Source organism: Haematobia irritans, chromosome 5 (genome assembly GCF_050003625.1).
Source record: "Haematobia irritans isolate KBUSLIRL chromosome 5, ASM5000362v1, whole genome shotgun sequence".
Taxonomy (NCBI): Eukaryota; Metazoa; Arthropoda; class Insecta; order Diptera; family Muscidae; genus Haematobia; species Haematobia irritans.
Window position 1 is genome coordinate 61,132,665 of NC_134401.1, and position 26,495 is coordinate 61,159,159.

The 26,495-nt window shown below is 32.3% G+C and overlaps 1 protein-coding gene across 1 annotated transcript in view; it reads left to right on the forward strand.

Moving 5' to 3' along the window:
• The window catches only part of ttv (exostosin glycosyltransferase 1 ttv), a 441,491-nt gene that overhangs the window by 107,836 nt on the left and 307,160 nt on the right, over window positions 1-26,495 (forward strand). Inside the window, 1 exon segment of the mRNA XM_075312971.1 lies at window positions 17,021-17,173. Coding sequence (XP_075169086.1) covers window positions 17,021-17,173 — 153 coding nt within the window.

The window sequence follows — 26,495 nt, forward strand, 5'->3', positions numbered from 1 at the left end:
GATGAATTTTGCTCCTCCAAGAGGCTCCGGAGGTCAAATCTGGAGAACATTTTATATGGGGGCTATATATAATTATGGACCGATATGGACCAATTCTGGTACGGTTGTTAAAGATCATATACTAACACCATGTTCCAAATTACAACCGGCTTGGATGAAATTTGCTTCTCTTGGAGACTTCGCAAGCCAAATCTGGGGATTGGTTTATATGGGAGCTATATTTAATTATGAACCGATGTGGACCAATTTTTGCATGGTTGTTAGAGACCATATACCAACATCATGTACCAAATTTCAGCCGGATCGGATGAAATTTGCTTCTCTTTGAGTCTCCGCAAGCCAAATCTGGGGATCGGTTTATATGGGGGTTATATATAATTATGGACCGATGTGGACCAATTTTTGCATGATTGTTAGAGACCATATACCAACACCATGTACCAAATTTCAGCCGGATCGGATGAAATATGCTTCTCTTAGAGGCTCCGGAAGCCAAATCTGGGGATCGGTTTATATGGGGGCTATATATAATTATGGACCGATTATCGACCAGCGTTGCCGTTACAGGCTCTAAAGATCCCAATTGGCTCTTTTTTTGAACTTCTGGCCTTTTTTTGCCTCTTTTTTATTTTGGCTCCAAATTTGACTCTTTTAATTTTACTCTGTCTTTTTAGCTTATTTTTTGGTGTATTAACCATGTTAAAGAATAAAATCCTAAATCTGTTCCATTTGTTTGATTTTGTCTTTCTATGAATTTAGTTGACAAGGCCACATTAAAATACATACTCGATGAAGTCGAACAAATACAATAAAATCTTTCTACATGTTTCGAAAGTTCTAAAGGCCAATTACAGCTGAAGGAACACAAACCCATATTCGAAGTCCCGGAGCATAAAATCTTGAAACTCAGTCTTCTGAAACCCTCAACAAAATTAATGTCTAAAAAAAGGGACTATTCAGCACAAACCTAATGATATTCCAAAAACTCAAGCGCAAATTCGTTTTTTTACATTTTAATTAAACGCGCAACTTATTTCAGCTTTTCTTTGCAAAATGTACGCTTCTGTTCCTATGAATTTTTAATACGTTTACTTTCAACAAAATCAATTTTTAAATGTTGGCTCTTATTTATGAATTTGGCTCTTTTTGAAAAAATCAGCTGCAACGCTGATCATCACAAGTCTCACTATACACATGTTTCATCGCTTGCTAAGTAGAATTTCCATAGTCTTTTTTTTTAGATCTGGCGGGGACTAATTCCTTAATCTTCATGACCAATTAGCTCGTATTAAATTGTAATAATATGTAAAGTAATTTAATTTGGACGAAATTCCAGTTTGTATTGATATCAGCCTAACATAAAAATATTGAAGAAAATATGTTCGAATTCTCCCATTCTTAAAATACATAATGCGTTGAGTTGGAATCACAGTTGTGGATTATGTGATGCATTACTCTGGACGTAAAGCTATCACGACTAATGATTGTGTGGAGTGTTCCGAAAAAATAAACAATGTTAAAGAAGCCTACAATACCAGCAATTGCAGTCCACAGCATACAGCTTTAGAGCACTCGAGCATTTAAATGTGAATAAATATCTTGTTACTCGTACCATTTCTTATTACTGTGATACTGACATCGTTGCTTCGTGTCTAAAAAGTGGGCAAAAACCGGTAACAACACCAGAAATGATCACAATAATAAAGACCCGATTTAATCGAAATCCACGTCGCAGTAGAAGAAAACTTGCTCGTGAGCTTAAAGTATTGCGAGAAAGGATGCAATATTGAACAAGTATATACGGCCGTAAGTTCGGCCAGGCCGAATCTTATGTACACGCTCACAAAAAATCGCTTCTGTAACATATACTCCCAAACATATTTTGCTTCAAGCATATACATTTTTGGCTATTGCCCAAACATTTATATGTTTGATCTCTTCCAATATATAATATGTTTGAAAGCATATTGGTCTAAACAATATATGTTTGGGTAGTCAATTTCCAAACATTTTGTATTTTTGCATCCAAATTCAATAATGTTGTCTTCCAAAAAACAATATGTTATTATGTGAACATATAATATATTTGGAAGCATTTTGCACCCAAAAATATTATATGCTTAAAAAAATTCTCCCAAACAATATTGTGCTCAAAATGTTATTTATTTATTTATATATTTACAATCATAATGAATTATGAAAATAAACAGGTAATATAGGTGCTAACAACATAGGTTTTCGACCTGAATGCTCAAAATTTTGTTTCTGCCCAATTGTATATTCCCCCACATCTTTCTTACTTCCACGAGATTTTTTAGTTCTTAGCACCTTTTTCTGCAATACAAACATTGTAGAAGAAATTATTCAATTTTTTTATTTTAATTTTACCTTTTGCCGGACGGGGATTCGAACAGCGGACCACACAGTTTGTAAGGATCAAGGAAGTAGCTGATCAATTACCCAAGGAAAAATAAAATGTTAATTTTGTAATAACAAGCAACAACCACCAACTTAATTCAATATCGCTCCCTGCTAAATAGCGCTCCAAGCTATTAAACACATATATGTTTATAGGCTATTTCTAAATTAATATATGTTTGCATCCAAGCATATTATATTTAAAAACATTTTATGTCCCAAACATAATATGTTCAAACATATTAACATATATGTCCCAAACATGTTATGCTAGTTTATGAACATTATATGCTTGCACTCAAAAATATTGTGTTCCAAACATATAATGTTTATAGCCAAACATATGAAAAACAGTCTTTTTCATCCGTGTACCCTCCACCATGGATTCTTAACATCGAAAAAACGAAAAAACACTTGAGGCTTGCATAAGTGAGAGAATTAGAGAGAATTTTATAAATTCACTTTGTGTTTATTTTGAGCCAATTTCCATACTAATTAAAACTTGTCTAAACTAGCTAGTCATTCGCTGATGGAAGAAAACTTGGATGAACATAATGGACCACGTGAAACCCGAAAAATTTCAAGTTGCGAATGTGAGATTGAAAACTAGTTGAGTTTTTAATAAATACAGTGTAAAATTCTTTGGTGAACCCACCAGGAAAGACGATTTTAGTTAATTTTTGAAAACATTAATTAATTTTAGAAAATTTTAACTAAACTGTATTAGAAACGCAGATGTCACGTCGATTTCACAAAAATAAGTAAATAATTTTCAACAAATTCAAGAAAATTTACCCGACATACACCCAGAAAAAAGTGCCTTCGAAACTAAAGGAAACATTTTTCATCAACATAGTTTATCCATTTTATTTCCATTAAGGTAAATTTTTGTGAGAAATAATAAAATTTACTCGTTTCAGTAAAAAAATCCTAAACTGTAAGCAGTTAGGAATAGTTCACTAACTAGAATAAGGCATAGAATTTTACTCATACTGTTTTCTTCGCTGGGTATAAGAATTTCCTACTGAACAAGAAAATTTTATTCACCGATAACAAAGCATTCGTAAAAATAAACAAAAAACGAACTAAAACCAAGTTTCCTCAAAATTAGTAAAATTTCTTATAAAATGATAATTGCGACTTCCTTTATAATAGAAACTTTTTCATATATACGAACAACACTTGGCTTAGAAGAAAAATTTTAGTTCATTCGTACTAAAGAGTATGCAATCCTTTCAAAACTTAAGGAAACAAACTTGTTAGAATATAGGAAGTTTTCCTAAATTTCTATTGTCTACCTGTAATCGATTCCTGTCATCGTAATCGATGTGTTTGCGCGTGGGTGTAATCGATATGTTTGCGCGTGGTTTGTTTTTTATACCCTCCATCATAGGATGGGGGTATATTAACTTTGTCATTCCGTTTGTAACACATCGAAATATTGCTCTAAGACCCCATAAAGTATATATATTCTGGGTCGTGGTGAAATTCTGAGTCGATCTAAGCATGTCCGTCCGTCCGTCCGTCCGTCTGTTGAAATCACGCTAACTTCCGAACGAAACAAGCTATCGACTTGAAACTTGGCACAAGTAGTTGTTATCGATGTAGGTCGGATGGTATTGAAAATGGGCCATATCGGTCCACTTTTACGTATAGCCCCCATATAAAGGGACCCTCAGATTTGGCTTGTGGAGCCTCTAACAGAACTATATTTCATCCGATCCGGCTGAAATTTGGTATATGGTGTTGGTATATGGTCTCTAACAATCATGCAAAAATTGGTCCACATCGGTCCTTAATTATATATAGCCCCCATATAAACCGATCCCCAGATTTGGCTTGCGGAGCCTCAAAGAGAAGCAAATTTCATCCGATCCGGCTGAAATTTGGTACATGATGTTGGTATATGGTTAATAACCATGCAAAAATTGGTCCATATCGGTCCTTAATTATATATAGCCCCCATATAAACCGATCCCCAGATTTGGCTTGTGGAGCCTCTAAGAGAAGCATATTTCATCCGATCCGGCTGAAATTTGGTACATGGTGTTGGTATATGGTCTCTAACAATCATTCAAAAATTGGTCCACATCGGTCCATAATTATATATAGCCCCCATATAAACCGATCCCCAGATTTGGCTTGCGGAGCCTCAAAGAGAAGCAAATTTCATCCGATCCGGCTGAAATTTGGTACATGATGTTGGTATATGGTCTTTAACAACCATGCAAAAATTGGTCCACATCGGTCCATAATTATATATAGACCCCATATAAACCGATCTCCAGATTTGGGTTGCGGAGCTTCAAAGAGAAGCAAATTTCATCCGATCCGCCTGAAATTTGGTACATGATATTGTTATATGGTCTCTAACAACCATGCAAAAATTGGTCCACATCGGCTCATAATTATATATAGCCCCCATATAAGCCGATCCAAAATTGGTTCAATCACACAAAAATTGGTCCATATCGGTTCATAATCATGGTTGCCACTAGAGCCAAACAAATTCTACCAAAATTTTATTTATATAGAAAATTTTGTCAAAATTTTATTTCTATAGAAAATTTTGTCAAAATTTTGAGAAAGATTTTCAAAATTTTATTTCTATAGAAAATTTTGTTCAAATTTTATTCGGTTCATAATCATGGTTGCCACTCGAGCCAAAAATAATCTACCAAGATTTTATTTCTATACAATATTTTGTCAAAAGTTTATAGAAAATTTTGTCAAAATTTTCTTTCTATAGAAAATTTTGTCAAAATTTTTATTTCTATAGAAAATTTTGTGAAAATTTTATTTCTATAGAAAATTTTGTTAAAATTTTATTTCTGTAGAAAATTTTGTCAAAATGTTATGTCTACTTTGTCAAACTGAATTATATACGTATTGGATCGATCTTTTTATACCCTCCATCATAGGATGGGGGTATATTAACTTTGTCATTCCGTTTGTAACACATCGAAATATTGCTCTAAGACCCCATAAAGTATATATATTCTGGGTCGTGGTGAAATTCTGAGTCGATCTAAGCATGTCCGTCCGTCCGTCCGTCCGTCCGTCCGTCTGTTGAAATCACGCTAACTTCCGAACGAAACAAGCTATCGACTTGAAACTTGGCACAAGTAGTTGTTATCGATGTAGGTCGGACGGTATTGAAAATGGGCCATATCGGTCCACTTTTACGTATAGCCCCCATATAAAGGGACCCTCAAATTTGGCTTGTGGAGCCTCTAACAGAAGCATATTTCATCCGATCCGGCTGAAATTTTGTACATGGTGTTGGTATATGGTCTCTAACAACCATGCAAAAATTGGTCCACATCGGTTCATAATTATATATAGCCCCCATATAAACCGATCCCCAGATTTGGCTTGCGAAGTCTCCAAGAGAAGCAAATTTCATCCAAGCCGGTTGTAATTTGGAACATGGTGTTAGTATATGATCTTTAACAACTGTGCCAGAATTGGTCCATATCGGTCCATAATTATATAGCCCCCACATAAAACGTTCTACAGATTTGACCTCCGGAGCCTCTTGGAGGAGCAAAATTCATCCGATCCGGTTCAAATTAGGAACGTGGTTTTAGTATATGGTCGCTAACAACCATACCAAAATTGGTCCAATCACACAAAAATTGGTCTATATCGGTTCATAATCATGGTTGCCACTCGAGCCACAAATAATCTACCAAAATTTTATTTCTATAGAAAATTTTGTCAAAATTTTATTTCTATAGAAAATTTTGTCAAAATTTTATTTCTAGAGAAAAATTTATTAAAATTATATTCGGTTCATAATAAAATTTCCATCTTTGTCAAAATTTTATTTTTATAGAAAATTTTGTTCAAATTTTATTCGGTTCATAATCATGGTTGCCACTCGAGCCACAAATAATCTACGAAGAGTTTATTTCTATAGAAAATTTTGTCAAAAGTTTATTTCTATAAAAATTTTGTTAAAATTTTATTTCTGTAGAAATTTTTGTCAAAATTTTCTTTCTATAGAATATTTTGTCAAAATTTTTATTTCTATAGAAAATTTTGTGAAAATTTTATTTCTATAGAAAATTTTGTCAAAATGTTATGTCTACTTTGTCAAACTGAATTATATACGTATTGGATCGATCTTTTTTGATTCAATATATACCACGTATGGACTTACATACAATTTAGAAGATGGTGTTAGGAGGTTTTAAGATACCTTGCCATCGGCAAGCGTTACCGCAACTTAAGTAATTCGATTGTGGATGGCAGTGTTTAGAAGAAGTTTCTACGCAATCCATGATGGAGGGTACATAAGCTTCGGCCTGGCCGAACTTACGGCCGTATATACTTGTTTTTAGTTGGAATCGCGTTGTTGTGGTATACGGAGAGATTGTTAAAAAATAATATGGTAAAATAATATAATAAATAGCAAATAAAATATACAATATTTGTTATTTTAAATTAGTGAGAAAATTTTACGTTTTTTGAAAATAAATCTATCAATATCGTGACGGTGTATAAAGGAAGAAAACACCAGCAGAATAACAACCCTTTCATTTGTCTTCATTTTGGAATCTTCAAATATCAGGTAATATTCAGTGACGCTAACCTTTTGTAACAAAAATGTTTTATCATTTTTTATATTTGTAGGTATTGAAATTGTGAAAGGAGGACAAAATCGTTAGGAAGCAGCTTATTAAAAGTGAAAAGTACAAGAAGAAGATGAAAAGGTGCGTTTTACAGTTGATAATATCACATGGAAATTGGAAATAGTGGAACAATAAACTAATATTTCAAGGACAGTCGATGCTGTTGATTCTTAATAAATATATTCAATATATTAATAAAACATGTATTTTATTGAAGATAAAATTGCTTATATAAATAAATAAAATTGTATTTAAAAACGAAGGCAAGCAGTTCTAATTATGAAGTAAAAGTTTTACCACAAATATGTAAGATTTGTCCAAATGAATGAAAAAATTTCAATAAAATCATTCCATATATGAATTCAAATCAGTTAATTTTTTTCATTCTGTAGTATAGTGGTACATAAATATAGGAAAATGTAAACTAATATATGGAATGCATTATACCTAATTTCTACGAAAATCACATCGTTCAAACAATTAAAAATGTCTTTGGCGCTATACGAAGTTCAACTTTCTTCACAATGAGTTCGTTTTAACTTAAAGAAGTGGTCACTTTTTTCTGGGTGTATTAATTTTTTTTCACTTGTTAAAGAAAATTTCCAAGTTTGAAAGAAAAAATTGGAGTTAAATATTGCAAAAGTGTCTTTAGTATCATACGATCTTAATCGTGGACTCATTATTGGTAAAATTTACAAAATTTAAGATTAGGGGAGACACGAATTTAGTTACTATTTATGCTTCATTTGTGTACAATTTTCTCCTCTGATTTAGTTAATTTAACTAACGTACGAAAAAACTGATTATAAGTCATGGAAACTTTCCTAAAACGTAATAATTCCATGAACTAAAATATAATTAAATCGGCTTTAGTGAAATAATGGATTCACTTTTTTGAGTGTATATAGTAAAATGGACCATCCAATCGAAAATGGCCCTAAAAAGTACATGGGCTAACCTAGTTGGCAGTAAAAAAATTAGTTTTCACAAAAAATGGAATGTGCATGTGTGTTTGGGGATTTTCCTCTTTTCACTCAAAAAAAGTGAACTCACTATTTCACTAAAGCCAATTTAACTATATTTTAGTTCATGAATTTATTATATTTGGAGAAAGTTTCATGTACTCTAAACATTTGTTACATACGTTAGTTAAATGAACTAAAAGACGGAAAAAAATTATACGCAAATGAAGTAAAAAATTTTACTAAATTCGTACTTCTCACAAAATAGTTCATTATTTCTTAAAATTTGTAAATTTTACTACAACAGCGTCCATCATGAACTTCGTATGTCACTAAAGACATTCTTGCAATTTTGAACTCCAATTTTTTCCTTCAAACTACAAAATTTTCTTTAAAAAGTGAAAAAAAAATATTTATGTCTAATAAATTTTCTTGAATTTGTCGAAAAATCTTTACTTATTTTTGTGATATCGGCGTGATGCCAGCGCTTGTAATACTGTTTAGTTAAAAGTTTCTAAAACTATTCAAAATGTTCTAAAATTAATCAAAAGTTTTCTTCCTGGTGGGTTCACTGTTTTTTCAGTGTTGAAGAAGTTGACAATCTTCAGTGTTACTTAAATTATCAAGTTTTACACCAAATTATGTGTTGGTGCTAGACAGTGTTCTAGAAAACAGTCGCCTTTATAGTTTAGGTCTTCACTTGGAACGCATTGAAAAAAGTCATGTTCGAATGCAAGAGGGGGTGTTTTGGGTTTCGAATCTAAAAACAATTATCCAAAATCTAAGTTTTTTTTTGTGACCGGCAGCAAATAGAAATGAATGGGGGCTCTTCGAATCAGAAGTTTTAAGATAAAAAAAATAGAAATCCTCCGACACTATCTTGATCGAAAATCAGAAAGTATTTCCAGGAATTACAAATATTTAAATGGTGCAAGAGGAAAATATTACTTTACTGATTTCTCCAACATAAACAAAATAGGCTTAATATTTAAGTTACTAAATCTGAATTCATGCAAATTGTGTAACCAAAACGAGAGTTTAGGATTCGTTGTTTCCAAAGGCAAGGCAAATTTTGCTTAGCATACACTGAAAAAAATATTTACGAGATATTAAAGATTACCCAACCTAAATTTTGGGATGCGAAATTTACAAAATATTAAGGACAAATTTTTTTAAAATAATGCAATTTTAATTAAAATAAAGTTTATAATCTTTGCTTCAAAATTTTTTCCATTAAATTTAGGACACAAATTTTGTAACTTTTCTTCCCTCGTTAAAGTCGCTTTTCGTTGAACTAAGGCAGATTTTCCTTAAATTAAAGAAACATACTTTTGATTTAAAGAAATTCTTCCTAAATGAACGGAAATATTGAAACTTTAGATTTAAGATAAAAACGCTTCAAATATAGGCTAAGACTTATTTTGAGGATTTAGCGTCTTTGGTTTAAAGTTTTTTTTTGGAATTAAGAAAACATGTTTTACTTTGAAGTACCCGTTACTTTGAAGTATCCGTTATAATTTGGATTTTTAAACTGACATTTGTTTGTGCGAGTACCCTTATTAATAAACCGCGAAAAGAGAATGAAAAGTTGATCAATGAGATCTGTTTCCCAATTTTCATGTTATTGGTCCTAGATTTAAAGCCAGATAGGTTGTTAAAAATTTCGCATCTTTGGCTCGGATCCAAGTAAACTTTTTTTGAGTGTAGATGCATTTCTCTGATATAAAGATGTTTTCCTTGTCCAAAAGTCGATAAACTTTTAAATGAAGTCGTTTTGTTCTTATAGTTAGTTGATTCAAGTTGAAAATTGGTCAATGAAAGAAATATTCGTTTGACTAAGATCAACTTGGATTTAATAATTCTTGAAAATTCTTCAAAATTAATGAAATAGACTTTAAGTTCGTTGACTTTTTTATCTTCATTACAAAGCAAAAACGCCATCAAAAAATACAATATATTTTTCAATTCAGTCTGAATTTGGAAATATAAGTTGTGGTTAACGCATTTTAAAGGACTTTGGCAGCACATGAAGAAAACAGTCAAAAAAACAAATAAATTAAAATATTTTTCCTAGAATCATTCAAAATGTATTTCTTCTAGTTAAAAGAACATGGTCACAACATAAAATGTTTTGATCTTTATGAAAAAACTTTTTTCATCGTCGAAAAAAGGACGCCACTTGAGAAAAGAAAGCACAAAATTAACTTTATTTATTTGTTTTTATTTATTTATAAACTAATTCATTGTTTATTTGTATTTATAATGTCGTGCAAGCAAACATCACATATTTTTACACACACTATTTTATTTCAATTTCAACAATAAATAATCATTCCATATTTAGATCGTGTGCCCATCAAATGTACAAACGCAGACATCGTGTAACTGCAAATAAAAATAAATGATCCATATAGCAAAATGCAGAACAAAAAACAGGTATATTTTTCAATTACACTTTCCTTTTTTGTGTTCACATAAAACCACGTGCCACTTATGAATAAATAAATTAACACAAAACACAATAATTCCGTATTCTCCGTCCATTCCAAGAAGCAGCCAACACACGATTGACGCGCAAAATGAAAATCGTGTGTACCTGCTCAATGTTTTTATAAAATTCTTTTCGCTGCAAAAAAGTTAAAAAATTCAATGGTCACGAAAAAAATGTAAATGGTCTTTATGGCCATGTAATGGTTCTAGACATATCTATACTTAACCTATAAAAATACTTTTTTCCCTGTAAAAAAGTAAAAAAAAATGGAATGGTCAGGTACATGATTTTCCCGACCATTTAATAGTCGCAAATTCTATCATTTGAATGATAGAACATGTTTGCGGTATTTGATAACCATTCAAATGCTTATTGCCACCATACATTTTTCTCCGCTCGAAAACTATTTTTACAAAGACAAAATAAAGGGTGATTTGTTAAGAGCTTGATAACTTTTTTTTTTTTTTAAAACGCATAAAATTTGCAAAATCTCATCGGTTCTTTATTTGAAACGTTAGATTGGTCCATGACATTTACTTTTTGAAGATAATTTCATTTAAATGTTGACCGCGGCTGCGTCTTAGGTGGTCCATTCGGAAAGTCCAATTTTGGGCAACTTTTTCGAGCATTTCGGCCGGAATAGCCCGAATTTCTTCGGAAATGTTGTCTTCCAAAGCTGGAATAGTTGCTGGCTTATTTCTGTAGACTTTAGACTTGACGTAGCCCCACAAAAAATAGTCTAAAGGCGTCAAATCGCATGATCTTGGTGGCCAACTTACCGGTCCATTTCTTGAGATGAATTGTTCTCCGAAGTTTTCCCTCAAAATGGCCATAGAATCGCGAGCTGTGTGGCATGTAGCGCCATCTTGTTGAAACCACATGTCAACCAAGTTCAGTTCTTCCATTTTTGGCAACAAAAAGTTTGTTAGCATCGAACGATAGCGATCGCCATTCACCGTAACGTTGCGTCCAACAGCATCTTTGAACAAATACGGTCCAATGATTCCACCAGCGTACAAACCACACCAAACAGTGCATTTTTCGGGATGCATGGGCAGTTCTTGAACGGCTTCTGGTTGCTCTTCACTCCAAATGCGGCAATTTTGCTTATTTACGTAGCCATTCAACCAGAAATGAGCCTCATCGCTGAACAAAATTTGTCGATAAACACATTTCGAACCGAACACTGATTTTGGTAATAAAATTCAATGATTTGCAAGCGTTGCTCGTTAGTAAGTCTATTCATGATGAAATGTCAAAGCATACTGAGCATCTTTCTCTTTGACACCATGTCTGAAATCCCACGTGATCTGTCAAATACTAATGCATGAAAATCCTAACCTCAAAAGAATCACCCTTTACATGGTTTTCGCGGCAATTACATGCTCTAGATAAGCATTAAGCAGAGGTTACTTTGATTTTAAATTTTGCACATAGCTCCCTTTTATTTCTTAAATAAATATTTTTGGCAACATTGGGATAATGCTTCTCTAGCTTTTCCAGCAAGAATTTTGTTGGAGCTTCCTTCCACATTTGCTTTCTGCTGCATATAAGGGAAATCCGATCCATCGCAATACGTTTCCTACAAAAAATCTGCCATTTGTTAAAATAATTGCGATATAAAAGTATTTAACTTACCTGTTTCCATGTTTTAAAAGATATTTATTCAAATCGCAATACTTTTTTTGTTTTTTATTTGTCATTTTTACTATTTTTTTACTATATTTTCGTTCCCGTACATTTAACAAATTTTGAACTCTGAGGGGATTTTCAATATTTCTCCCTTCTACTACTTTTTACTACGGGTAAAGTAAAGGAACACAACTATTATATGCAGAACCGTTTACCGTCAGTGACTCTATTTAACATCTGTCTACTCTCAACTCCCATTGTGCCAGCTTCATGTTTTATTTAAGCGTTAATTTCACAGCCGCCTTTCGTACATACATTAATTATGAATTCATTTGCTGTTATTTTTGTTGTTCTTTTATGGTCTCTTATACGTTTTAGTTGTTGGTTCTTCCGCTTTGAATATAATGTACCAGTTAGGTGTTATATTTGAATTCTAATTATTGCTGGCTGTTTTCTTATTCTTTTGTTTATTAAATAAATGTAAATGTGAATCCTTTACTTACATAAATGGAAACTGTTTTTAAACCAAATGAGTTTGTATTTGAATTAAGTGACAATTCATTTACAGATTGCGATTATTTCCACGTTAAAATGTAACATTATGCTCTTGAAACAAGTTTGAGGTGATCGTACTCGTTCTATGCGTGTGGTGATATTTAAAGAGTCGGCCCCGTCCGATTTGGGTCTTTTATATTTTCGTAAATCTTTTTGGTTTGTTTTTTGAACTTATTAGCAGCAAACAATTAAACGTTTGGAAAGCTGGTGTGTCAAACGTTACTAACGTTACAGTTTTTCTATCCCTCTGAAAAGTTCAAACTTTAAACAAAATGATAGGACACGTTTTTTATCACTTTATTTTACTTAAAACTTAGAATAATTCCTACTTGAAGCCGAATCGGAATTTGGAAACTTATATTGTCGTTAAAGTTTACAATTGGTTCAGATTTATGGCGATTTCGATTGGGGAAAATTGATTTCAAAATATCAAGGACACAGTCATAGCTTTTGGGTCCAGTATCCCTCACAATATTATGAATTAGCAATAACTTTGAAATGACACTCTAATTTGGATGAAAATACAATGAGGGAAAAAGTAATGTAACACCATGACAACATATTTTTTGCGAAGAGAAAACGTCCTTAGTTATAGATCCCAAATATATCTTTCGCCCGATTTACACTTATAGAACCGCGGAGGTCAAGAAATTTTGCATAGAAAGTAGAATTGACTTTGCAACATGCCAAATTTGGTTAAAATCAGTTCAGATTTACATATCGCTCCAATATATATGTTTTTCCAATTTGGGCAAATGACATTTTCGTCACTGCTAAATCGAAAACTTGTTCAAATGACTCAAAGTTTCCATACCCCTAATACTCTATTTATCTATCGACCGATAACTCATAAATGCACTTTTGCGAATTTGCCTAAAAATTCCTTTAGATTTAATTATTTCCATATTTTGTTTTACTAGCATTGTATTCCACCCCACAATCAACAAAAACTTTACTTGGATCCAAAGATTTTGTCTTCCCTTAAGGATTTTGGTATTGATTCCGAGCCAAAGATGCGGCTTCTTTAAAATAAAGAATTTTTTTAGCGACCTATCTGGCTTTATATCTAGGACCAATAAAATTAAAATTAGGATACAGATATCATTTATCAAATTTTCAATCTCTTCTCGCGGTTTATTAATAAAAGTACTCACGTACAAACAAATGTCAGTTTAAAAATCCAAATTATAACGGATACTTCAAAGTAAAAAATGTTTTCTAATTCAAAAAAAAAAAAAAACTTTAAACCAAAGACCCTAAATCCTCAAAATAAACCTTAGCCTATATTTGAAGCGTTTTTATCTTAAATCTAAAGTTTCAATATTAATTTAAGGACAATTTCTTTAAAACAAAAATGTGTTTCTTTACTTTAAGGAAAATTAGCCTATAACGGAGGGTCGTAAATTTACAAAATGTGTGTCCTAAATTTAATGAAAAAAATTTTTGAAACAAAGATTATAAACTTTATTTTAATTAAAATTTAATTATTTTAAAGAAATTTGTCCTTGATATTTTGTAAATTGCACATCCTAAAATTTAAGTTGCGTAATTTTTAATATCACGTAAAAATTTTTTTCAGTGCAGTCATTAGCCGACTTTAATTTTAAGTCCTTAATTTTAAGTTGCAAAAACTATTGGTGCGAAGTATAATGACTACTGCATGAGCTGTCATAATGCAGAAGAAAAGGAATCAATTAAACACTTCTTGTGTGAATGTCCTGCATTATGTGTACACGCACAGAAAAAACATGTTTGGACATGGTTGCCGCATCCATTTAATGCTTATATAGAGCATGTAATTGTCGCGAAAACCATATTTTTTGTCTTTGTAAAAATCATTTTCGAGCGGAGAAAAATATATGTTGGCAATAAGCATTTAAATGGTTCTCAAGTTCTATTATTTAAATGGTAGAATTTGAGACCATTACATGGTCGGGAAAATCATGTACCTGACAATTCAATTTTTTTTACTTTTTTGCAGAGAGAAAAGTATTTTTATAGGTTACGTATATACATGTCTAGAACCATTACATGGCCGTAAAGACCATGTACATTGTTTTCGTGACCATATAATTTTTTTGCAGCGAAAAGAATATGGTATAATTTATTTTTATTTGCAGTTACATTATGTCTGGATTGGTACATTTGATGGGCACGAAGTAAATTTGGAATGATTACTTATTGTTGAAATTAAACCAAAATAGAGTGTGTAAAAATATGTGATGTTTGCTTGCGCGATATAGTAAATGCAAATTAACAATGAATTAGTTTATAAATAAATAAAAACAAATAAATAAAGTTAATTTTGTGGTTTCTTTTCTCAAGTGGCGTCCTTTTTTCGACGATGCAAAAAGTTTTTTCATAAAGATCAAAACATTTTAGGTTGAGACCATGTTCTTTTATCTAGGAGAAAAACATTGTTAATGAATACCATAACATTTTAGATCGTGACCGTTGTCTTTTAATGGAAACAAAATTCTTTTTATAACATTTTAGATGAGGACAATTTTATTTTTCTTAGAACCATGTTCACTGAGCCATCATGGTTGCAGGTGAAAATGTTACATGGTTCCCGCAAAAATAGCTCCTATCATATTAGTTTGCTCTTCGAATAGGATTGTGACAATTATGTTTCTTCTCTGCGTGTAAGCGAATTTTGGGAGCATACAGCTTTAGATTACTGGCGGACCTCGAAAATGTTAACTTAAGCAGTCTTCTACTGTTTTTGGAACAATCTGGTTGATTCAAGCGAAGAAAATAATCCAGTAGTTTCAGCGGTTAAAACTAGAAGTGCCCATAGGTAATAGGTACTTTTAGTTAATGTGGTATCACAATGGAGTATATAGTCTAAGCGAGCCTGAAAATAAATGGGCTGCCACTTTAACCTAATATAATTTTAAGTCTGTATATTTTGTAGAAGTCTAATATCGGGTCAGCTTGTACGGTGACAAATCTCCTTAAATTTTAAAGGGGATCAATCTTCTCAATATTATAATTTTATAAAGATTTTAAATTTTATTTCTTAGACTAAGTAAGACAGAATCGTCAGTACAAGCCATCAGAATACAGGCCACAATAGACACCAGGTCTTCTTATGACTTTGCAAATATAATGTTATATTTTTCTAAGTTTGCTTTCCGAAATGAAACAAACGTTGTTTTCCGCTTTTCTTCTTGTTTATTTTGATTATGCACCAAGCTAAACTCTGAGTTTCTAACTTTACAGGTGTTTGGGTCAAATCTATCATAAGAGAAGCATATGCAACTAACAAAATATCAGAATCCAAAAACAATCAATGTTATGATGAGTAGCATAGTCAAGCTACCAAAAATAAAAGCGTACACTTACTTAGTGAGAATAACATGCCAACAAAACAAAAATATCTCTCAATGTGAGAATAAAATTGAGATGAACAAAATTATCATTGTATATGTGAGATAACTATAGTAATATTCAGATAGATCAATGTTAACATGTTAAGTAACACAAATACATAATAACATTTGATGAGTAGTTTAACATAAGATAAAATTTAATAATGATGCTGTCGCTGTTAATGAATTTTGCTTTAATCAACAGTGCTACAAGTTTTACATATTTGTATATGGGAACATATTTCTTTATATATAGCACCCAACAGAAGAACTAAATAAATCATGTGGAAGTGTGATTAATAAAGGGAAGATAAAATTATCTGATAAAATATATTAATAAAATATTTTTCTTCGAGCTCAAAAATTTGGAAAAATCTACTAAGTACATGTCTAATATAAAAAAACCTTTATAAAAATATTTCTTGAAAATTTAATTGAATAAAGAACTAAAAAAAATAATAAATAAATCCATTTTTGCATTTGAAATAATAGTTTAAATTTATTTTCTGTGTATAAGACCTACAAAAATCAAACACCATTTTCTTTATTCGGAAGCCAATATGGAATACACTTGCGCTCTCAAAAAGGCAAAAATGTTGACAATCTTACCACCAAACAAATGAGCTAACCACTACTTTGACACGATGCCATCCAATTAATTGACCAAATGGGAACTAATTTTGTTAAAATCCGAACAAAGACATTCAGCTTGTTGTGGCTTTCAGATACTCAGTTCATTCATAATGAACTGTCGTCGAGCCAACCAGGGTGGGTGGTTTTTGAGAGTAAGGGCAGATCTCTTAAATGGAATGTTGGTGCTGTTGCTTTTTCACACATTTTGTCTTTTGTTTTAGTACAAGTTTTTTTGTATGTTTTTAATTTGATAACGTCTTTATCTTCCATCCTAATCGTATTCTTCTTTTTTGTTTTCTTCTCTTTTGTAAATTTCAGCTACGTGCATGGCATTGGCTCTGAGACACGTAATTCCCTCTTCCATTTGCATAATGGCCGTGATATCATTTTGGTCACAACATGCCGACATGGAAAAAGTTGGCGAGAGTTACAGGATGCCCGCTGTGATGAGGATAATCGAGAATATGACAGGTATGTTCACACGCACAAAGCCACACGCACACACACACACACACTTTTCCATATTCCCAAATTCGTTATTCTGTGTGGTCCTAGTATTTGCATAAGGCAAGATTTTAAGAAGGCCTTCATCATCCTCAAACTCCGCCAAAGGATGTAGTCCAGCAACCACACTCACCGACCAAGTGTATTTGTTATTGTTCTTAAAATGAGAAATGTAATTAAGTCATGCCCTCCGTCGCCTTGGTACAATCCACCCAGGTGCAAATGCCTTTAGCTTGTAGTCGTATTGTAAATCTCGGATTATTTTGAACTTTCTTTTCGGGCAATTCACTGTTATTTGTGAGCGCAACATCTTTGTGACAAAGACATGGTGGACTTAATGAATAACCAGTAGCAGCTGATAAATGGTCGCCAAGGGGACTCATAAAAATCACAACCATTTCAATTAAGGAAATTAATTACTGCACTTGGAAATTACAATAACCGGAAGTGGCCATGTTTCTGTTTACATTTTATGTGTGTAAGAACAGATTACGTTTTAATGAAAATGGGAAAATATATTTTGTTGCTAAAAGAAACTTTCAGGAAAATCTTTTTTTATCCTTATGTTCTAATCCAAAAGTGGTATTAATTTGGATAATCTCCAATGAATTTTATAAAGGACCATTCTTATGGCGAAAGTACTCCATTTTCGCATCCTTTGAATTCATATGTGGGAGTGGAAGTTCACCGGAATGGTAACGGGCGTAATTTTGACCAGGCCGAATCTTATGTACCCTCAATCATGGATTGCAAAAGGTCAAACCTACATGTAATTATACAGCGACATAGACCCATATAAGTGAAATCTACACAGAAAGAAAAGCATGTCCGGTTCCAAAGATTTTAAAAATTTTCATGGATATCAAGATAGCCATTTTAAAGTCACTTAAAAGAACAAAACAACTTAATTGAAAAGTGTGTCGACTTTTGGACGCTAAGGACAGAAAATCTTTGGTGTGACAATTTTTTTTGTCAGTGCGTGTACTTTTTGGACGCTATGCGACACGGTAAAATTTAAATGCTGGAGATCTCTAACGATAGCCACTAGCGGTTTTCCACCCAAATTACATCACGTATGCCTTTATTTCTGAATGCAATACGCAGAGAAAAAAATAACATTATATAAGGTAAATTTAACCACAAATAAATATGATTTGGCGTCTACGTTATATAAGGTTAATTTGAACATTGTCTTGTTGATCCGAATTTAACAATAACAAATTGTTAATTTAACTATACCAATAGGTAATTTAACTATTCCATAGTTAATTTTTTTAACCATAAGTTAGGTTAGGTTAGGTGGCAGCCCAATGTATCAGGTTCACTTAGACTATTCAGTCCATTGTGATACCACATTGGTGAACTTCGCTCTTATCACTGAGTGCTGCCCGATTCCATGTTAAGCTCAATGACAAGGGACCTCCTTTTTATGGCCGAGTCCGAACGGCGTTCCACATTGCAGTGAAACCACTTAGAGAAGCTTTGAAACCCTCAGAAATGTCACCAGCATTACTGAGGTGGGATAATCCACCGCTGAAAAATTTTTGGTGCTCGGTCGTAGCAGGAATCGAACCCACTACCTTGTGTATGCAAGGCGGACATGCTAACCATTGCACCACGGTGGCTCCCAATTTTTTAACCGTGATAAGCTGCTTCACAACTCAACAATCAATGAAGCTAGAAAAAAGAGAGCGGTGGTAGGAAAGACAAGCGCAATTGTTGCAACTTCGAGTAACTTACTACTGACCTTCGTATAACACAAAGCTGTTCATAAATATCGACACAACAGAGCCGAATGATTTTTTTTTAAAGTTTGTTAATTTCGTACTCATCTCTGCCTCTTTCAGATAAAATCTAACCTATATATGGTTAATTTATCTAGGTTTCTTGTTAATTGTTGTTACTTCGTTACCAAACATTTACAATGAATATTTTATATGGTTAAACAAGTAAGTAAAGTAGAAAGTCGGGCGGGGCCGACTATATCGTACCCTAAACCACCATTACAGAATTAGTAATCATGAGCATTTGTGGGGTAACATATAGGTCTGGGAGATAAACCGCAGTTGCATATTTAAGAAAATTAAGGGGTACATGTCTATGGGTGCTTTGTGTCAATCTGACTATAGCTCATAGTCAATGTTGCCAGGGAAAATGTTCGGCTTACCCTACAAGGACTAAAAAAGTTCCCTACTTTCCTATACATTCCCAAACAATTTTCCCTACTATATTTTTCGTTAAATTAAAAAATTTTACAAAACAAAAATGGTTCTAAGTACTTTATTATCTTAAACACACAAAAAAATATCAATTAATTTGATTGTCAATACAATTAAAATTATGTTTAAATTTGAGCTAACAACGTATTTTGTAAATACAATTACGATTTTATTCACTTTAGCAACTAATTTTGTTATATCAACAACTTCAAAATTTTCTGTAACAACAATTTATTGTTAGCTCAAAAATTATAATATTATTTTGTGTGAAACATGAATATGCAACGTATATATCTTAGAATATACATTTGTATTGCCACCACGGTTGCCACAGTTGGTAGAATTTTACCCAAATTAGTAATCTGTTTTGTTAAATCTCTATAAAAATAAAATTGTGGAAAAAGTTTCTATAAACAAATTTTTGTAATTAATTTTTCTATAGAAATAAAATTTTGACAATAAATTCTATAGAAATAAAATTTTGAGAAAAAATTCCACAGAAATAAAATTTTGAGAAAAATTTTTATAGAAATAATATTTTAAAAAAAATTTCTATAGAAATACAATTTTGACAAAATGTTCTATAGAAATAAAATGTGGAAAAAATTTTCTACAGGAATAAAGTTTACCACACATTGTTAAAGATCAAGCATTGCCGGCTTCTAATTTCCTCCTCTAGAGCCACCAAAATGTAAAAATTATTACAAATTGTGTTGAGTGAAAATGTCCTACATTGTGGCCCTACGTCCCTACAAGACGCTAAATATTAGAAAACCCCTACATATAGCAACACTGGCTGTGTTGATATTGCGCCTACGGAGTTAGTATGCCACTAATATTAAGCCCATTATTAAAAAAGAGAAAATCGTTAAATTAGTGTGGGTAATAAATACAAATTTGTAAAAATCGAGCAATATTCTTATGTAAGAGCTACAAGTACGTATAAGTACGATCGGCTAGTACATCAAAACTTGAAATTTGAGTAACATTGGTTAATAAATAAGAGTACTATGGCCAAATTTGGGAAAATCGAGCTATGCATATATATGGAAGCTATATTTAAATCTGAACCAATTTGCATAATATTTTGCGGGTTTGATTAATAACACAAAAGGTTACCTTGTGCAAGATTTGAGTAAGATTAGTTACGAAATGAGGCCTGTATGGTCAAACATAAAGTTATAAGGGCTAATTTTTCAAAATCGGGCGATACATATATGGGAGCTATATCTAAATTTGAACCGATTTCGATGAAATTTTGCACATATAGTTAGTACTATAGAGGACTGGATCTAGCCAACTTTTAGTAAGATCGGTTAATAAATAAGGGTTCTATGGCCAAATTTGGGAAAATCGGGCTATACATATATATGGGAGCTATATCTAAATCTGAACCGATTTCGACGATTTTTTGCACATATAGTTAGTGCTATAGAAGACTACATTTAGCCAAATTTGGGTAAGATCGGTTGATAAATAAGGGTTTTATGGCCAAATTTAGAAAAATCGGTCGGTACATATATATGGGAGCTATAGCTAAATCTGAACCGATTTCGATGATTTTTTGCACATATAGTTAGTGCTATAGAAGATTATATTTAGTCAACTTTGAGTAAGATCGGTTGATAAATAAATACATATTATACATATATATGGGAGCTATATCTAAATCTGAACCGATTTCGACGATTTTTTGCACATATAGTTAGTGCTATAGAAGACTACATTTAGCCAAATTTGGGTAAGATCGGTTGATAAATAAGGGTTTTGTGGCCAAATTTGGGAAAATCGGGCGATACATATATATGAGAGCTATATCTAAATCTGAACTGATTTGGATAAAATTTTGCAGACTTGAAGGGCGATGGAAAAGATTACCTTTTGGCAAATTTGGTGACGAGCCGTTTGAAAAAACGCGCAACGTGACTCCATTTGTCGAAATTGGGCGATACATATATATATGGGAGCTATATCTAAATTTGATCCGATTTCTTCCAAATTCAATAGCGTTCGTCCTTGTGCCCAAAAAACACCCTGTACCAAATTTCATCAAAATCGGTTAATAAATGCGACCGGAATCCTGTGAACAACAAATACATGGGCAGACGGACGGACGGACGGACACCAAGCGCTAGATCGACTCAGGAGGTGATTCTGAGTCGATCGGTATATATTTTATGGGGTCTAAAATCAATATTTCTGGTAGGCACATTTTTTGGCCGATCAAACTTCCCAGCAAAAAAAATTGGAAGTTCTTCCAAAGGCACAACTTTAAAAGCACTTCCAGAAGATGCACTTCCAATGATGTTCTTTATTTTAGCTACCCAGGAAGTTCTTTTAATTCAACTTTTTATAACTTGGTTTTTTAATACTTTTAATGGGTAATTTTAACTTTTTTTTGTTTCAAATAGGTTAAAAACAGAGTAAGAATTTATAAAATGTTACAAATCATTTAACTTTTGTCGGAAAAAATGCTAAGTCCATTCTGAAAAAAATGCGAATTGTTGAAAATATTTGATGCCAAACGTTCCGCACAAGCTTAAGAATGCATTAAAACTCATAAAAAAAAATTTAATTATTTATTTGTGAAATATCACAAAATTTCTTAATTCACATCCAAAACATTGAATTCGGATCACACCTAAAAAAGTGATGCAAATTCAGTGCAACGGCTGTTGAAATGGAGGACTTCCGTCCTATGACAAGCCCATGTTAAATTCATCGCTTCTGCGTCAATTTTGCACCACTTCCGGATCCAAAAAGAACATTTCCATTACTTTTTTGGCGACGCTTTTTTTACTGGGTTATTATACTCTGACCACTATATGGTTTAGGGTATAAAAAGTCGTTGCATTTTCGGCTCTGTGTAGATCAAGCATGTAAAAATAAAATGAACTGTCGAAGGAATAAACTCTCTATTCCACTAAAGCCAATTTAACTTTATTTTAGTTCATGGAATTATTATGTTTGGAGAAAGTTACCTTTACTCTAATATTTTTTTGTGTACGTTAGTTAAATTAATTAAAACCGAGGAAAAAAATATACTCAAATGAAGCATAAAGATTAACTAAATTCGTGTCTTCCACAAAATAGTTCAGAATTTCTTTAAATTTGTAAATTTTACCAAAAATGCGTCCATCATGAACTTCGTATGTCACTAAAGACATTCTTGCAATTTTGAACTCCAAGTTTTTCCTTCAAACTACAAAATTTTCTTTAACAAGTGAAAAAACTTAGTTATGTCAAATAAATTTTCTTGAATTTGTCGAAAAATATTTACTTATTTTTACTACATCGGCGTGATGCCAACGTTTGTAATACTGTTTAGTTAAAATTTTCTAAAATTAACGGAAAGTTTTCTTCCTGGTGGGTTCACTGTTTTTTCAGTGTGGAAGCAAAACTTCAAAAATGTAACACCATATATTCGTTCGATACGTTCAATTGCAGAAAACTTTAACCACGACACTCGTATTATTTTACGCAGATGACAGTGTTGCCAGGTAATGTTTGATTCTTCCCCCCAAATCTTAAGATAAAACCCCTAAATTGGTCCAAAAATTTTAAGTAGGTAAATAGTACAAAGAAAGACCCAAAATTTCGTTAAAAAATCCTGTAGTGATACACTTTAAAAATTAAATTTAACACAAATATATAAACTGAAAGAAGATTTTTTCTGAGGAACAAAATTTTAGAGAAAATAAGTTTTTTTATGCTAAAAATTTTCTTTTGAAGTAAATAACAATCATTAGATAAAATCATTACACCACTTGTCACAAATTCGGGTTCGATTCCTGGTTCGACCGAACACCAAAAAGTTTTCAGCGGTGGATTATCCCACCTCTGTAATGCTGGTGACATTTCTGAGGGTTTCAAAGCTTCTCTAAGTGGTTGCACTGCAATGTGCATATAAAAAAGGAGGTACCTTTACATTGAGCTTAACATGGAATCGGGCAGTGATAAGGGAGAAGTTCACCAATGTGGTATCACAACGGACTGAATAGTCTAAGTGAGCTTGATACATCGGGCTGCCACCTAACCTAACCTTGTTTTTAATTGTACCAAATATTAAAAATGCCCCTTCAACAGATGCGTTTAAAAAAGAATGTCATTGCATACTTGCTTGTATTTAAGAACATGGGTTGACTTCCCTTATTTTTTTCTCAAAATTCATGCCAGAATTTTTCATAATTTTGTTGAGAATTGCTCCACTTTATAAGATCTAAGATATTTTTTTACCCCCTAAACGTGTAAAAAACCCTAAATTTGGGGGGGACACCCCAAACCTGGCAACACTGGCAGATGATGATGTATTAATGGAGTGTCAGTTTAATATTCTCCCGAGGCTATTATCATAACGATGGTCCTATTACCCGCACTCAAAAAAAAGTGAACTCTCTATTTCACTAAAGCCAATTTAACTTTATTTTAGTTCATGGAATTATTATGTTTGGAGAAAGTTTCATTTACTCTAATAATTTTTTGCGTACGTTAGTTAATTGAACTAAAAAACGGGAAAAAATTATCCTCAAATTAAGCAAAATGATTTACTAAATTCACGCTTCCCACAAAATAGTTCATTATTTCTTTAAATTTGTAAATTTTACCAAAAATGCGTTCATCATGAACTTCGTATATCACTAAAGACATTCTTGCATTTTTTAACTCCAAGTTTTTCCTTCAAACTACAAAATTTTCTTTGACAATTGAAAAAAATTAATTATGCCTAATAAATTTTCTTGCATTTGTCGAAAAATATTTACTTATTTTTGTGATATCGGCGACATGTCAGCGTTTGTAATACTGTTTAGTTAAAATTTTCTAAAAATATTCAAAATTTTCTAAAATTAACCAAAAATTATCTTCCTGGTGGGTTCACTGTTTTTTCAGTGCGTACATACAATCACACTCTCATATATGTCATTCCTCTGTTGCGCTAAAGCAATTGTCAAGACAATTATCACCAATTGCCCATATCCTGTGAAAATGACCCCACCATTGCAATGTTTACACTCCATTCCCATTTGGAAGGTCAATTGATGAAATAGGATTTGTAATGTGCCCATTTTTCCCTCTTTGCTGTCGACATAGGAAAGACATTGAGCCGCAGTCGATGGAAATAAATTTTTGTGAAATGAAAATGATTAAATTTGACTCTTTTCACTCAATTAATTTGCATTTGTTGCGGTTTGTCAGCCACTTGAAAAAGGACCAAATTGAATCTGCCAGATTGGCTAGAAGGGGAGAAAATCGATATTCCCAATGTAATCGAATTTGCTTCATTTAAAATTTTAGTTTTTATGCTGGGGGAGCATTACGAACGTTTTTTTTTTTTTGTTATCCACCGCCATAGCGTGAAGGACAGCTCAAAAAAGAAAAAAAATATAGAATTTGCTACATAGCTAAGTGGATAAACTTTTGTTTTCAAAGGGAGAAATTTAATTATTTGCCTCATTTGCGCAATAGTAAAATGAATATTTGATCACTCGAAGATGTATAATTCAAATTTAAATAGTGATTTTTTTTAGCTATTTGGCATTTTTTGGCAACACTTGCTTAAAAAGCTGACGAGAGTTCGTGTTTTGTTTCACTATCAAACATCTTCAGTTTGGGCTAAAAAATAACGATGAATCGTAATACAACAACGCTGGCAAATTATTGAATTTTATGATCAAAATTTGTGTTAGTTGCGGGCTTCTGTGTTCAGCGACAAAGCTAATTATGTTCTAAGCAAAAAAAAAAATTGGAATTTGTTCCACAAACATTTCATTTAAAGCCCATCCCAGGATCCCCCATCGAGTTTCTTCAATTTCCGATGCAGTCCTTTTGGACAAGTGCACAAACATTTCTTCTAAAGAGCATCGTGGGATCCCCCAATGATTTGTTTCTACTTCCGATGCAGTCCTTTTGGACAAGTATTATAAAGAACGCAATCAGGGTATTTTAAGTGCAAATTTTGGACAATTAAATTTAAAAAAATAGAAAACTAATAAAAAATAGAAAATTAATAAAAAGGTAAAAAAATAATAATAATAATAAATAAATTTCATCCCCGCTGGGATTTGCACCTGTGCCGTTTGACTTTTTCGCTTCCATGAAAGTTCTTTTGAGAAGATTTTGCAAATTACGAGAATTTTTAATTTTTTTGTTGATTTGTAATGAAAAAAATATATTTATACGAAAATATATGCCGAAAATAAAAAATAAAAAGGATGCATAACATAAAAAAATATTTTTTTTTTGAAAAATATTTGATAAAAAAAATTGCCGCTGGTGAGATTTGAACCTGCGTTTCTTATTTTTTCTTTCATACTAATAAATAACTTCTCGAGAAGCAATTAGAATGTTATTCCTTGGTGTCGTATTACGAACATATCACACACATTTGAATTGACCTCTCGACGCTTTATATTCAATGGCGTTTGTGGCTGAGTGTGCTAAGGCGTTCTGTTATGGTGCCAGCAAACCCAGGTTCAACCCCTGTTCGGAGCGAAAAAGTTTTTCAAATTGTAAAAATTAGATAATAGGAAAATAATAGTGTAATAAAACATATGGTTGAAAAAAAAAGTGAAATTGGTTGAAAAAAAAATGTTTTTTTGCTTTTTAAATTTCTTCATTCAAATTAACTTCCAGGGCACAACTTCTAAAGTAATGCATAGGATCCAAAAAGGGAGTACTTCCGTCCTATGACAAGCCCGTGTAAAATTCATTGGAGATGATTCAAGTTTGCACTACTTCCGGATCACAGATTGGGAATCCAAACTACTTTTTTGGAATCTCTTTTTTTGCTGGGGTTTTGCTGGATACATAAACAAACAGAAGGGTGTGAAGATAAATTCGTGGTTTGTGTTTCGGCTAAGCAAAATTCAAATTTGTGGAACGAATTAACGTTGTGGGACGAATTTAACGTGTGGAACGCATTCCAAAAAAATAGTTTTTTCTTTCCACAACACCATTTTTCAGTATGTGGATTGTGTCTGGCATAAATCTTTGCATTCAGGTATAAATTTCTCACAGTGGAAAGTATTGTAGTAACAAAGTGTGGAAGAAAATAGTGGCGATCCAATCAAAAA